General features: G+C 40.6%; 1 protein-coding gene across 4 annotated transcripts in view; it reads right to left on the minus strand.

Annotated features, from left to right (window-relative positions):
* Positions 1-5,063: 5,063 nt before the first annotated feature.
* Positions 5,064-16,660, minus strand: part of setd3 (SET domain containing 3, actin histidine methyltransferase) — a 43,947-nt gene continuing 32,350 nt past the window's right edge. For all 4 annotated transcript variants that reach the window (XM_030718876.1, XM_030718877.1, XM_030718875.1 and 1 more), the window contains exons 10-13: positions 12,928-13,094; positions 11,135-11,220; positions 9,349-9,509; positions 5,064-9,116 (exon numbers count right to left, since the gene is read on the minus strand). In XM_030718876.1, coding sequence (XP_030574736.1) covers positions 8,652-9,116; positions 9,349-9,509; positions 11,135-11,220; positions 12,928-13,094 — 879 coding nt within the window. In that variant the 3' untranslated portion in view covers positions 5,064-8,651. The remainder of the gene's footprint in view (positions 9,117-9,348; positions 9,510-11,134; positions 11,221-12,927; positions 13,095-16,660) is intronic.

Genomic DNA, 16,660 nt, shown 5'->3' on the forward strand with positions numbered 1-16,660 from the left:
AATACATCATTTTTAATTTCATATTTTTTTGATAGAAGCACGTGAAACAGCTGTATTTGCATTTTTAGAGTCCCCCTCCCCAAATACTTTAATAGTAAAAATATCTTTGAGTATTAGAAGAATATTCAGCAGCAGCCTCCTGATAGTAGTCACCTTCAATCACCACAAGCTGCGGCTAACATACAGTTCAGTTCGATTTTATTTATATACACTATAGTGTCATACGCTCATTTACCTGAAGATACACATATATACCTGAGTGATACCCCATTCTTAATCCATAGGGTTTAATATGATGTCGGCCCAACCTTTGCAGCTACAACAGCTCTTCTGGGAAGTCTTTCCACAAGGTTTAGTGTGTTCATGGGAATTTTTGACAATTTTTCCAGAAGCACATTTGTGAGGACAGGTACTGATGTTGGACAAAGTGGCCTGATTCATCCCATAGATATGAAGCAATATTTAGTAGCAAGGAAAGTTCATGACTGGACTTGTTGCACAGGTGGCATCTTATCACAGTACCATACTGCAGTTCACTAAGCTCTTAAGAGTGACCTATTATTTCACAAATATTTGTACAAGAGGACAACCCCTTTGAGCAAGCACTTTGCAACAGTGGGAAGGAAAAACAGGAAGAAAAATCCAGCAGAACCACGCTCAGGGAGGGGCAGTCATCTGCTGCAACTGGTTGGGCCGAGGGGAGAGAGCCAGAGATTAATAACCACTAATGATTAAATAAACACAGAGAGTGAGAAAAAAAAAAGTGAGTTAACAAGAAACAGTGCATCATCAGAAACCCCCAGCAACCTTGGCCTATCCGGTCTTTAAGTCTGACGTCATTTCTGGGTCCAAATGCTCCTAAATAAACAGCAATGGCATAACCAATGACTGTTCACTATTAAAGATGATTGTAACACACCTTATCAACTGCAGCTATTTCCGCTTCTCTTTCTCATCGTAAAATGACAGCTGAGTGTGTTTTTTTTTTTTTTTTTTTTAAAGAGTCGGATCGGTTAAAACAACCAGGGACACAGCATTGCAGCACTGCGACAGTTTGGACCCAGAAATGGAATTCTACGTCATCACTTAACTGGATTACAGCAACTAAGGGAGGGTTCAGAGTCATCTGATCCACCCCTAACTACACTGCTCAAAAAAATAAAGACTCAAATAACACATACTAGATCTGAATGAATGAAATATTCTCATTGAATACTTTGTTCTGTACAAAGTTGAATGTGCTGACAACAAAATCATATAAAAATCATCAATAGAAATCAAATTTATTAACCAATGGAGGCCTGGATTTGGAGTCACACACAAAATTAAAGTGGAAAAACACACTACAGGCTGATCCAACTTTGATGTAATGTCCTTAAAACAAGTCAAAATGAGGCTCAGTATTGTGTGTGGCCTCCACGTGCCTCTATGACCTCCCTACAATGCCTGGGCAAGCTCCTGATGAGGTGGTGGATGGGATCTCCTCCCAGACCTGGACCAAAGCATCCGCCAACTCCGGGACAGTCTGTGGTGCAACGTGACGTTGGTGGATGGAGCGGGACATGATGTCCCAGATGTGCTCAATCGGATTCAGGTCTGGGGAACGGGCGGGCCAGTCCATAGCTTCAATGCCTTCATCTTGCAGGAACTGCTGACACACTCCAGCCACATGAGGTCTAGCATTGTCCTGCATTAGGAGGAACCCAGGGCCAACCGCACCAGCATATGGTCTCACAAGGGGTCTGAGGATCTCATCTCGGTACCTAATGGCAGTCATGCTACCTCTGGCGAGCACATGAAGGGCTGTGCGGCCCTCCAAAGAAATGCCACCCCACACCATTACTGACCCACTGCCAAACTGGTCATGCTGAAGGATGTTGCAGGCAGCAGATCGCTCTCCATGGCGTTTCCAGACTGTCACATGTGCTCAGTGTGAACCTGCTTTCATCTGTGAAGCGCACAGGGCACCAGTGGCGAATTTGCCAATCCTGGTGTTCTCAGGCAAATGCCAAGCGTCCTGCACGGTGTTGGGCTGTGAGCACAACCCCCATCTGTGGACGTTGGGCCCTCATACCATCCTCATGGAGTCGGTTTCTAACCGTTTGTGCAGACACATGCACATTTGTAGCCTGCTGGAGGTCATTTTGCAGGGCTCTGGCAGTGCTCCTCCTGTTCCTCCTTGCACAAAGGCGGAGGTAGCGGTCCTGCTGCTGGGTTGTTGCCCTCCTACGGCCTCCTCCACGTCTCCTGGTAGTGCCTCCAGCCTCTGGACACTATGCTGACAAACACAGCAAACCTTCTTGCCACAGCTCGCATTGATGTGCCATCCTGGATGAGCTGCACTACCTGAGCCATTTGTGTGGGTTGTAGAGTCCGTCTCATGCTACCATGAGTGTGAAAGCACCACCAACATTCAAAAGTGACCAAAACATCAGCCAGAAAGCATAGGTACTGAGAAGTGGTCTGTGGTCCCCACCTGCAGAACCACTCCTTTATTGAGTGTGTTTTGCTGATTGCCAATAATTTCCACCTGTTGTCTATTCCATTTGCACAACAGCATGTGAAATTGATTCTCACAGAAGATTGATTTACTTGGAGTTATATTGTGTTAAGTGTTCCCTTTATTTTTTTTGAGCAGTGTATAAACTTGAACAAAAAGGAAAGTTTTAAGCCTAATTTTAATAGCGAGAATGTTTAATGAATCCAAGCTGGGAGCTGGTTCCACAGAAGAGGGGCCTGAAAGCTGAAGGCTCTGCCTCCCACTCTACTCTTAAGTATGCTAGGAACCACAAGTAAGCCAGCAGTCTGAGAGCGAAGTGCTCTATTAGGGCCTGATTATTCACGACCTTGTATGTGAGAAGAAGGATTTTTAATTCTATTCTGGATTTAACAGGGAGCCAATGAAGAGAAACCAATATGGGAGAAATCTGCTCTCTCTTTCTAGTCCCTGTCAGTATTCAAGCTGCAGCATTTTGGATCAGCTGAAGGCTTTTCAGGGAGCTTTTTGAACCACCTGATAATAATGAATTACAATAGTCCAGCGTAGAAGTAATAAATGCATGAATTAGTTTTTCAGCATCATGCTGAGACATGTTTCCAATTTAAGAAATATTGCGCACATGCAAAGAAACGGTCCTCCGTATTTGTTTAATATGTGCATCGATGGTCAAGATTCTCCGAAGTGCAACTGGAGGCCAAGGTAATGCCATCCAGTAACTGGTTAGACAACAGGGGTGTAATGGTGCAAAATTCCACGGTTCAGTTCATATTGCGATTAGAAGACACGGGTTGGTGAATTTCATTTTGGCATATATAAAATCGTTATTTCTGGATCAAATGATGATTTTGTGTGACTAAACCAAAAATTACTTATTTTTTGTTATTCTGTGCAAGGAATAAAAAAAGTTCTAATATAAAGGAGCCACATTTGACTAGAAAACAAATTAAAATTTAGTTAAAAAGAAAAAAAAAAAAGTGATCAATTGATCAGCTTCTACTGCATATCACCTGAGAGATGTTATTGCTTCGCTACTAAAGCACAATGCAACAACATCCCTCAGACAAAAAGAGCTGACAAAATAATCCTCTTCTGATGAGATTGACGAGAACCATATAAATCAGTATAGACAGATCACCTGAGAAGTATATCTACATATCACCTTATTTATTACCAATATTGTCGCAAATTGAGCCAAAAAGTAATTTACAACAGTTTAAATAAAGGCAATAATTTTCTGGCAAATACTGGAAATCGCTTTATGGCACACAGCTGGTTATAAGCTAACATTATGTCAGCTAATGTTAGCCTCCAATATCCTAAAAGAAACAAAAAAAAAAACACTTTTCCTCAGAGTTTATTTGCGTAGCGTCTGAGTCACTAAAATTAGATCCACCTCGAAGAAAACACAGCAGCGATTACCAACACAAGTCCTGGAAATCCTTAAAAATTCTCCTCAGTATCGCTGCCATCGGACAGAAGTGAGCTTCTCTGACTCATCAACTTGTATCGAAATCTTCACAAAGTCTTACAGCCTCCTCCAGGGTATGTAGACGTGGATGAGGTAAACAATGATCTTAAAGGCCACACTTTTTTCCCCCTCATTTTTACAACTTTGTGTTTGAACAACTTAATTGTAAAATGCATTTACAGTACAGAAATATATAGATTTTGTTTCTCTGCACGTTTATTCTCAAACTCATCCTGTTTACCACTTGTTCTTGCAACTCTGTTTAGACACACTTTTTAGCTGAACATCTTTCTTAAAACATCTCTAAAGTTCAACTTTTTCTCCTAACAGCATGGCTAACTGCTTCGTGTGATGTTATACTGTATATTGTATGTCTCCCTAAAATTTAATTGACTATATGCTGAAAACTGAAAGCTGTTTGCTTAAAGGAATAGAGATTTTAGCATTACTTGGACAATTTTTAAGAAAATAGGGAGCAGTCTTAAATCAGAAGCAGCAGATGGGAGAGCACTTGTTTATCCATCATTTTCTTTGCCTACTGCTCTAGCTCAACCTACCCTTATACCTGTAAGCACTTGCATGGCAATGGTGCTCCATCTGGGCCCAACCAGGGATGCAAACACTCAGAATTAATATGGATGGAGGTATATAATTCAGAGGGCAAGATTAGTTGGGTGTGCTGTTCCCAGGCCTGCTCCCAGCATTGACACAGCAAGTACTAACAATACTGGACATGCCTCACTCTCTGCTGCCCAAACCAGTGCCCATTATAATAATATATTCAAGGATTAAAGGGGTTTTATCTTAGACATACATGAATTATGAACGAAGCACATCAAAATTTAATTGCCCCGAATTCAATGATTCAAGATAATGTTACCTTTATAAATTCCTAATATAGCCTGGGGGCAAAGAAAGGGGAAAACAAAACAAAAATAAATAAAAATTGATAAACCTTTTCTTACCTTATCAACAAACGGAGAAGCCAGAGGAATAGAAAGATGCTGACCTGTCTTTAAAGAACGTGGCCCCTACCAGAGAAAGAACACCACTCCACACAAGAGGCGAGAAATGGATGAAGTTTAATCTCTCATTTTTGGATGATGATGATGACAGCATCAGGACAAGTTTCCCTCTCTGCATAGTGAGATGAGGAGGAGTGTGGGTCAGTGGGAAAACATATCCATGCAGGACAGGACTTGTTGAGTCTATGGTTAAAGCTAGGAGCCCTCGCTCTCCCTCATCGTCACACACAAGCACACGCCACGTAAGTCCTTAAAAAAAGCAGCAAATGTCTTCTAAGGTTGGTAAATGTATACAATTTCATAAAAATACAGATTTGTATTTTTGTGTACACACACACACACACACACACACACACACACACACACACACGGGGTACAAAGTGCTCAGCAGTACTGGGCACTGGGCCAACTGACTCAGATTAATGACAGTAGGCATTACTCACTGCCTTGCCTTCATACTACCAGCAAGCTTCCATTAGCTAACAACATGCTAAGTTTGCACAACTCTGCGTGTTAATGAGGAGTGACCCCAATTCAAATGTTTTTGCAAAAAATGGTGAAGCTGAAGCCAGCGGTTCACTGACAGTCACAGTACATATTTATAACTGTAAATATTAAGGTTACATCTGATTTAAAAAAAAAAAAAAAAAAATGAAATCCATCAGTCATCTGCTAATCAATCTTACATCTTAGCTAACAAGTTCAGTCAAGCTCAAAAACTGCAGGTCCTCTGACGGCGACTTGAGAACTCAGCATCCTACCCTTTCATCCAAATACTTTCACTTCAGGCTCTAGGAAATGACGACAGCAGCCATAAAGCTAAAGACTAAAATCCAGAATTCACGAACCAGTGGGTGACAGCATGTTGGCTATGTCCATCTTTTATATACAGATTTCTGCTGAGCCAAGATGATTAGCTATTCACTTACCCCACAAAATGACTGCACATTGTCAGTGACATTAACAATAAATATTCTGCTTAAGACATGCATTTTCTTTTTGTTTTATCACAATAAAAGAATAACTTGTAGCCACTCAGCTGTGGGGAACTGATATTCATTTTCTGACAATTCTGTGCCACACAAGTAGTTTGAGAAAACAGTTTTACTGTCAGCCCTGGTATATACACACAACCATAGCTTTAATATAAAATAAAGAAACAGACCATTAACCATGATGTCACCCCTTGGTTAATGAAGTCCCCTGTCTCAGTCTCTGTATGGACTGATAATTACTTCCCCATTCAGACTGTAAAAATTGTTAGTGTTTGTGTTACTTTCCTGGTTGAATATTTGAAAAGAAACATTTTTAAAGGGGACTTATGCTCATTTTCAGCTCCTATTTTTTATTCTTACATAACAAAGTAGCGTGACAGTTCTCACAGACTCACAACAACCTGCACAGCAGACTATGCACACAGCAGTATATGATGAGTCTTTAAGAACAGGAGCTAAAATGATGTTTCAGAGGATGAACTTTCAGACACAGTTGTGGTTAGAAGTTTATACACATTCATGGGCATTAATATCGTGGTAATTTGGGATTTTTTGGGATTTCTTTGAATAGTTTTTTCCAGGGTGGAAGGATTGTACAGCATACATCTTTAATGGCTTAAACACACACGAAAACAGGGCTGGAATTTTAGATTTTCTATTATAAAGCTTCCCAAGAAGACTGAAGAACATGACCCCCCCACACACACACACACACAAAAAGGTGGGACACACCATTTGGTCCCTTTCTATTTTTTAATGTTATTGTTTTAACTGTGAAACTCAGTGTTACTTGGGTGGGCTGCCCAGGTATATGAAAGCCTGTTTTTACAGATTATTTTTTCCATCTTTCTGAGAGAATGCTTTTTGAACGTTGCTGCTAACCAGCCAACCTCCGGTCTCCCTAACGTCAGGCTGATCTGGTTGCTGCAGCAGTCCTTAATGTCTTTCTGCTGTGTCCCAACACTCTTTCCAGCTCTGTTGACTTTGACAGCAGAACCTGAGGGTACACAGCACTGGATAGAGGCAGCTGATTATTGTGCCAAAACAGTATATATATATAGTATTTATGTATTTAAGAAAGTGTGGATGTCCTTTAATCCACACAATTTAACTGTTCCAGTTAATGTAGCTTTTTTGTTTTATTTATATGACAACTGTTATAGTTGGTTAGTCTCCAGCTGTAACAGCACTAAACTGTAACAGTATTTTATCTCTTTCCACTTTCAAAGAAATGACTGAGAAAACTGTACTTTAAATTTTAATTGGTACCAAGAAATGTACCGATGTTGCAAATAAGATACATTTACCAGAGTTTCATGCAAAGAAGTCCCTGGGTGACCTCCAACATCTTTGGTGCAGTTTATCCAAAATGGGCTGGTTCTTGTCTACTGCCTTTCTACTCTACATGAACAGTCAAAGTACTTTACACATACATTCATACAAGCACTTTCTACATCTAAGCGCTTTCTAACATTCACACACAAACTACAATGAACGCATCGGGAGCAACTCAGAGTTCTGTATCTTGCCCAAGGATAAATTGGCATGCGGACTAGAACAGCCAGGGATCGAACCACCAACCTTCCAATAGCAGATGACCTGCTCTACCTCTTGAGCCACAGCCATCCCTAATGCAGTCATTTAAACATGTTCTGAGACCTCACTATACATCCATGTAAAATCTACTTTACTAACACACTCAGGTCAGTAACTGGCTTGAAATCACCAGTCCAATGTGATATATGGCGAGTCCTGACTTCCACAGTCTAGAGCAGGTAACGTGTTGCACTGCAAGGACTGTCAAATTTTTGTCATTATCAGAGCACAGTTATTGGGGCCACTCCTTCAACTGACGCTAACCTACAGAACCTACAGATAGTGCTTCTTTGCATTCACGTGTCAAGTGTCACTGATTGGGTTGACCACATTTTAAGGCGGTTGAACAAAAAGCTTTCAAACACGTTCCTCTGTCTCACTGAGTCCTCAGTGCTATATGGCTTCCTCAGGTTAATCAATGCAGCTTACACTACAGATTCATCATTAGTTTCAGAAAATGCTAATTAATTTATTTCCACTAAGAAAACAGGATCTTCCAGATTGGGCTGCCATTTTGAATCATGACAGTTAGCAACGACTGAGAACATGCATTAGTCTCAACAACTAACAGAGCATTCTCTGTTCTTCTATTAAACAGACCGATATGGCAGTGGCGATCTAGACTTAAGTGCACACCACACAAATATGATTGTCAACTCAAAACATACTGGAGACATTTAAGAAAAAAAAAAAACTGCACACACAAACCAACCTATTCACAATATGAGAGATTTTGGCTTTGTTGAAACATTCACTTAATTCACTGCTTCTCTTTTTTCCGACTCGTACAAAAACCTGTTCTACGGTGCCTCACTTTGCTTTCCTCCCATGCACTAGTCCTCGAACTTTCAGTGTACACTTATGTTTCAGCCAATTTAACCAGAACATCATCTGCATAGAAGCCTAGAAGGCAGTTCAGCAGCCAACAACTAAGAAAACCCACGCTGGATGAACACAGACGTTCTATGACTTTTAATTCAATTTCTTTTCAGCTTCTATTTTTCTGAGTCATTGAAGAGACACAAAAATAAATAAATAGCATGGACTGTGGCAGTAAGTGGAATTATTTAATCGGTGTTCTCTTTGGGTTTATCTTCAGTTCGACTGGCACTTGGGTTAGCCTGTTCCCTTTGGCCCTTTTGGTTTGAACTTCCAATCGAGGCCAAAGCAGAGTCAACATCTGTGCTGACCTGAGTCTCGTCCCGCACTTGCTCTACATTAGTCCCATAGACCACCTTCACCCCATTCAGGAGTGGACTGTCCTCCTCCACCTGGATCTCCTGGCCTTCCTCAACCTCGCGCAGGATTACTGGAAGCTTTGCATCTGCTTCTGTATTCTCCAGCAAAGCTATATCACTTTCCTCATAACGGGGCAACAAAGCCCCCTCCTCCAGCTTCTTCTGGAAATGCTGACGTTTGGCCCGGCCACAAGCCAATGCCTTCTCCAGGATCTGCTTCTCAGCCAGGCGGAGCTGGATAGCCATGCGAGAGTGAAGAGCTAGATCAGGTTTCTCCAGAATGGAGCAGTCCTCCTGAATAAGGAAAGGTTTCAAAAGGGGAGGAGAAAAAATAAGGTAGAAACAAGGAACAAACAAATACCACGCTGGGGGGAGGGAATTACAAAATTTATGGAATCAATGACCCCGTAAATTTTGCTTACAGAGCAGACTTTTCAGAGCAAAGATTTTTGCCTCTGAAAGTGCAGAACCTTTAAATGATTTTCATTAGACACATTTTAACAGGACAAAACTCCAGCCAACTGACCTCTGAAGTGGTCTTGTAGGTCTTGAGCAGAAGAGCAGCCCGAGTCTCAAGGAATGTCCACAACTTGATCTCATTCTCCCAGCTGACAGGGAACTCACTGTTGCCTAGGGTGAAAATCTTATTGATGGCACGATCTCCGAGCAGGTAGTCTTTCAGTTCATCTGAAATTAAGATAAATGTCAGTATCTCTAGGGCCATAAGAGACAAGTAGTAACATGGAGGTAGACTTAAAAGGTCAAAGGAGCATGTGGTTTCATCTTTAAACAACAAAAATCATAAAATGCATCCGATTTGAAATTGTCAACATGACAAATCTGGAATGGACCTAAAACATCCAAAAATGCAGTCAGCTGAAACAGAGGCAGTCCAAACAAGAATGCCAACTGCAAACCAAATTTCATGTATGTTTATGTATGGCAATAACAAAAAAAAGAGGTATTCTATTCTATAGTGCAGGTGTGCAGACATGAGCAATAAAGAAAGCTGCTGCTAGAACTGCTAACTTTACCCACGCGCAGAGCACCAGTTTGACATTGTGTGTGTGTGATGTTACGCAGCCAAGTTTCACACATTTCAGTGACACTTAAAACATAATTTGATTATAAAATAATATGCCAAACTTTTCAAATTGACTTTAAATGCACGCACGATATTGTATGGACAATGTTTAACGTGCGTTTCCTGAGTGTTTTGGATCCCTAATGAACAATGAAGGTCAGCCTTGACATGCATGTAAGAATGTGAGTTCACAAAAATAAAATAGCTACTTGTTGGCATGAGGAACACAAAGGGTTAGATTTATAGCAAGGATAATATCATAAATTGTTTCAAGTTTAAGCTCATCAGCTTGTTGATTCTGAACTGGAACTACTCGCAGGTCATTTGGATCAGTGAACAGTAAAACGTTCATTTGTTATCAACTTTATTGGTCGATGAAGACGACAAACCTTGTGTTACATATAAATTCAGATGGAATTATGAAAAGCTAAACTTACTACTGTATCCGGCAGATTTGACTCAAATGTGATTGAAACTCAGCCTTATTGCATCAGCGTCCCTTTAATTTGTGACCACTGTCAAAAGATGTAATAAGCCAACCACTCGACCTCCTAACGCCGTCTGACTCAACACAAGTTTGATATTTCCATTTCTGTCAGTGAGCGTAAAGAAGTTCTGAACACGCTCTGCTTCATTATCCTGCTGCCTTTGATCTTTAGACATGAACATGGTTTGGTTACACTGGAAGATGAAAGGGGAGAAACGCAGCATCCCAGTTGTATGTGCACACAATTCCATCATGTCACATCTGTTAAGAAATGTTGATACACACAGCAACACACACAAATCCAAAAGGCACTGGGTCCTTTGAAAAATTAACATGCAGCAAAAAACAAAAACAAACAAAAAAAAAATCAGAATAATGTATCAGCGATGAGTCCTGTGATAGGAGGAGGATATGGCCTTGTGTGGTTGGGGATTCATGACAGTGGTGCCTTTCTGCATATAGGCCAATGAATATTGCAAACCCCAAAGTGAATTGCTCCTTCCACACATCTGGTTGCCTGCCTTGATCAATTAACCAGCTCAGAAATGGACAGGCCTTACTCCTCCACCTCTTTGATTCTTGCAGAGGAAGCAGTCGCCTGACGGCCATCTCAAAGCATTTAAGAAAAAAAAAAAAAAAAAGCACGTAGTGTGCTTAGTTTTACAGAGCTATCAGGTTTGTAACCTGCAGGTTCTACAGAGATTTCACTCTGAATGTGTGTGTGTTGTATTGGTGCCTTACCCTCTGTCATGCAGAAGACTCTTAGGAAGGCGAGGAGCTGGGCTGAAATTGGGGGTTCATTACAGTGCAGAGCAAAAACATAGGATCTGAAAGACAGCAGCATAAAGGCCAACATGTTAGTAAACAGGTCAACACATGACTACAAGGAGTAAGCCTTTAAAAAACTTTTCAAAATCCTGATTCTCATCTCCCACAGTTGAGATTCACAAATGCCAAAAACACATTATTTTAAGTTAGAGAGAAACAACTTCATTAAAATAGTGCACCTCAACTATACAGGAGCGTGCACAACCTGGATGGTGTGGTGAAAGAGGTGTAGAAAAATGTTTTTTGAGCTATAAAACATGTGACTTTACTGTGATGAAACACTGAAAAATTAATCCAACACAAAAGTCCCAAAAATGGCTCTAAACTAGTACTTACCAATGTTTTTACATCCAGTATTGATCTCCATCCAAACATGGATGGAGATCAATGTAAAAAACAAGAAAGTGACTGAATCACATTTTTAGTCCAATTTAAAAAAAAAAAGAAAAAAAAAAAGCAACAATTTCCTGGCATGAAAAAGAATAAAGCCAACATGGAAGTGCCCAAAACTGCTCTTTCAAATGTTCCCTTGAGGATGGCTCCAAAACAAGCCAATACCTCATTTGTAATTAACTTATGAAAACCAAGAGCTGAAAAAGTGCTGAACCTTTGGTTCACGGGGATTACTTTGCCACACACTGACCTCATTCTTTGAAACTTAGGCCATGTTTAATATGGACCTCCATCAGAACAGACTGACAGAACAGGAAAAGCTGAACAGGCTGCTTTAAGAACTAATACATGTCCAAATTTGAGCTTTTACAAACAAATCCTGTGAACCTGACATCTGCCTGCAGCTCACCTCATTCTCGCAGATCTAATTTTTTCTTTGGCCTCTCTGAACAATAATGTTAATGCAGCAATTTCATGTATTCCTGTGGATTGCAAAAGTCAGCAGGAGGCCAGAAAACATGGGATATATTAGAACTTAAGTGACAATATTTTCCTGCCTCAGCAAAGTGATCGATGTGGCGATCAGAGTAGCACAGGGTCGGCATTATTACAAGGAAGAAATGCATTACAGCCGCCTCCCCGTTCTTCCTATTAAATTATCCCTCTGTCCAATGCTGTAGAAGCAGGAGAGCAGCCAGCTCAGGAAAGTTCATTCTACGCCCTGCAGTGAGCTTAAAGGTTGTTTTTGCCACTTAAAATACCCACACGGACTGATCTGCATGATGTAAAAAGAGTCTGATGATAGCAGCTACTCCACATGTCACCAAGGCCTGAATCTGTTGCTCTTTCCTTTGAAAATGATCTATGAGCAAATCTGTCAGTTTAATAGAGCACCGCAGCAACAACGGGGATTGTTTCACTTAATTTCCACTGTTGAGATTTAGGCTGTCATCAATAAGAGATTAAAAGCATCTGATTAAAAATGCTGCACCGAGAATGCTGCATAAAATTAAGAGGCTAATGATAAACTGATTAAGCTTCTTGGTGATGAAAGTGTTGGGGTGGATAGTAAATTGAAACTTGGTAGGTGGGGGTGGGGGGTGTTGCAACATTTAGATTATGTGCTTAAATTATACCAAAGAGGGGCCTAATTGGTTGAAATATCTACTGCTGGAAGACACAGCACAGCTATATAAAAAGGTGCAGAGTTTGTGGTGAGCCTGGAGCCCTCGTTGACCCATATTAAAGGGCTTAGTGTGAACAGAGCACGTCAAACATTTACAGCAGGGTTACACTGGAGGGGCTGAACCTACGCTGGGATGCCAGCTCTCGCCAGAACTTCGGCCTTCATGGCGTAGAGGCGTTCGCTCTTGCTGACACCAAGCTTGATCTTCACCCGGTCGTGAGAGTTGTCTTGGAAGAAGAAGCCGTTGTGGATTACGAACTCGGCATTGGATCTTGTGCCATAAAAGATGTAGATCTGTGGGAAGAACAGATCATCAGATTCTATTCAATTCAATTCAATTTTATTTATATAGCGCCAAATCACAACAAACTGTCGCCTCAAGGCGCTTTGTATTGTGGGTAAAGACCCTACAATAATACAGAGAAAACCCAACAGTCAAAACGACCCCCTATGAGCAGCACTTGGCGACAGTGGAAAGGAAAAACTCCCTTTTAACAGGAAGAAACCTCCAGCAGAACCAGGCTCAGGGAGGGGCAGTCATCTGCCGCGACCGGTTGGGCTGAGGGGAGAGAAAGACATGCTGTGGAAGAGAGCCAGAGATTAATATCAATTAATGATTAAATGCAGAGTGGAGTATAAACAAAGTAAATAAGGTGAATGAGAAACAGTGCATTATGTGAACCCCCCAGCAGACTAGGCCTATAGCAGCATAACTAAGGGATGGTTCAGGGTCACCTGATCCAGCCCTAACTATAAGCTTTATCATAAAGGAAAGTTTTAAGCCTAATCTTAAAAATAGAGAGGGTGTCTGTCTCTCGAATCCAAGCTGGAAGCTGGTTCCACAGAAGAGGCGCCTGAAAGCTGAAGGCTCTGCCTCCCATTCTACTCTTAAGTATCCTAGGAACCACAAGTAAGCCAGCAGTCTGAGAGCGAAGTGCTCTGTTGGGGTGATATGGTACTATGAGGTCTTTGAGATAAGATGGTGCCTGATTATTCAAGACCTTGTATGTGAGGAGAAGAATTTTAAATTCTATTCTAGATTTAACAGGGAGCCAATGAAGAGAAGCCAATATGGGAGAAATATGCTCTCTCTTTCTAGTCCCTGTCAGTACTCTAGCTGCAGCATTTTGGATCAGCTGAAGGCTTTTCAGAAAGCTTTTAGGACAGCCTGATAATAATGAATTACAATAATCCAGCCTAGAAGTAATAAATGCATGAATGAGCTTTTCAGCATCACTCTGAGAAAGGATGTTTCTAATTTTAGAAATATTGCGCAAATGCAAAAAAGCGGTCCTACATATTTGTTTAATATGTGCATTGAAGGACATATCCTGGTCAAAAATGACTCCAAGATTTCTCACAGTGTTACTGGAGGCCAAAGTAATGCCATCCAGAGTAAGTATGTGGTTAGACACCATGTTTCTAAGATTTGTGGGGCCGAGAACAAGAATTTCAGTTTTATCTGAATTTAGAAGCAGGAAATTAGAGGTCATCCAGGCCTTAATGTCTTTAAGACATTCCTGCAGTTTAACTAATTGATGTGTGTCATCTGGCTTCATTGATAGGTAAAGCTGAGTATCATCTGCATAACAATGAAAATTGATGCAGTGCTTTCTAATAATACTGCCTAAGGGAAGCATGTATAATGTAAATAAAATTGGTCCTAGCACAGAACCCTGTGGAACTCCATAATTAACCTTACTGTCTGAAGAAGACTCCCCATTTACATGAACAAATTGGAGTCTATGAGATAAATATGATTCAAACCACTGCAGTGCAGTACCTTTAATACCTATAGCAAGCTCTAATCTCTGTAATAAAATGTTATGGTCAACAGTATCAAAAGCTGCACTGAGGTCCAACAGGACAAGAACAGAGATGAGTCCACTGTCAGAGGCTCTAAGAAGATCATTTGTAACCTTCACTAATGCTGTTTCTGTACTGTGATGAATTCTGAAACCTGACTGAAACTCTTCAAATAAACCGTTCCTCTGCAGATGATCAGTTAGCTGTTTTACAACTACTCTTTCAAGAATCTTTGAGAGAAAAGGATGGTTGGAGATTGGCCTATAATTAGCTAAGACAGCTGGGTCAAGTGATGGCTTTTTAAGCAGAGGTTTAATTACAGCCACCTTGAAGGTCTGTGGTACATAGCCAACTAATAAAGACTGATTGATCATTTTTAAGATTGAAGCATCAATAATTGGAAAGACTTCTTTGAACAGTCTAGTAGGAATGGGATCTAATAAACATGTTGCTGGTTTGGAGGAAGTAACTATTGAAGTTAACTCTGAAAGATCAACTGGAGCAAAAGAGTCTAAACAAATACCAGCAGTGCTGAAAACAGCCGAACATGAAGAATAATCTTTGAGATGGTTATGAATAATTTTTTCTCGAATGTCTAAAATTTTATTTGTAAAGAAATCCATGAAGTCACTACTAGTTAAGGTTAATGGAATACTCGGCTCTACAGAGCTCTGACTCTTTGTCAGCCTGGCTACAGTGCTGAAAAGAAACCTGGGGTTGTTCTTATTTTCTTCAATTAATGATGAATAGTAAGATGTCCTAGCTTTACGGAGGGCTTTTTTATAGAGCAACAAACTCTTTTTCCAGGCTAAATGAGCATCTTCTAATTTAGTGAGACGCCATTCCCTCTCCAGCTTTCGGGTTATCTGCTTTAAGCTGTGCGTTTGTGAATTATACCACGGAGTCAGGCACTTCTGATTTGAAGCTTTCCTTTTCAGAGGAGCCACAGTATCCAAAGTCATACGCAGTGAGGAAGTAAAACTATTGACGAGATAATCGACCTCACTGGGAGCAGAGTTTAGGTAGCTGCTCTGCACTGTGTTGGCACATGGCACTGAAGAGCATAACAATGAAGGAATTAGATCCTTAAACTTAGTTACAGCACTTTCAGAAAGACTTCTACTGTAAATAAACTTATTCCCCACTGCTGTGTAATCCATTAAAGTAAATGTAAATGTTACTAAGAAATGATCAGACAGGAGGGGGCTTTCAGGGAATACTGTTAAGTCTTCAGTTTCTATGCCATATGTTAGGACAAGATCCAGAGTATGATTAAAGTGGTGGGTGGGCTCCTTTACATTTTGAGAGAAGCCAATTGAATCTAACAATAGATTAAATGCAGTGTTGAGGCTGTCATTCTCAGCATCTACATGGATGTTGAAATCACCCACTATAATTATTTTATCTGAACTGAGCACTAAATCAGATAAAAAGTCTGAGAAATCAGACAGAAACTCTGAGTAGGGACCAGGTGGACGATAGATAATAACAAATAAAACAGGTTTTTGATTTTCCCAATTAGGATGGACAAGACTAAGAGTCAGGCTTTCAAAAGAATGAAAACTTTGTCTGGGTCTCTGATTAATTAATAAGCTGGAATTGAAGATTGCAGCTAATCCTCCTCCTCGACCTGTGCTTCGAGCATTCTGACAGTTACTGTGACTCGGGGGTGTTGATTCATTTAAACTAACATATTCATCCTGCTGTAACCAGGTTTCTGTAAGGCAGAATAAATCAATACGTTGATCAATTATTAAATCATTTACTAATAGGGACTTGGAAGAGAGAGACCTAATGTTTAACAATCCACATTTAATTGTTTTATTCTTTGGTGCAGTTGATGAAGCTGTATTATTTATTGTTTTTGAATTTTTATGCTTAAATAGTTTTTTGCTGATTTTAGCTTTGGTTTTTGGTGGTCTGGGAGCAGGCACCGACTCTATGGGGATGGGGTTTTGGGGGGATGGCAGGAGGAGAGAAGCTGCAGAGAGGCGTGTAAGACTGCAACTCTGCTTCCTGGTCTCAACCCTGGGTAGTCAGTTTTTAGGAGGGTT

The sequence above is a fragment of the Archocentrus centrarchus genome, chromosome 22 (assembly GCF_007364275.1).
Source record: "Archocentrus centrarchus isolate MPI-CPG fArcCen1 chromosome 22, fArcCen1, whole genome shotgun sequence".
Lineage (NCBI taxonomy): Eukaryota > Metazoa > Chordata > Actinopteri > Cichliformes > Cichlidae > Archocentrus > Archocentrus centrarchus.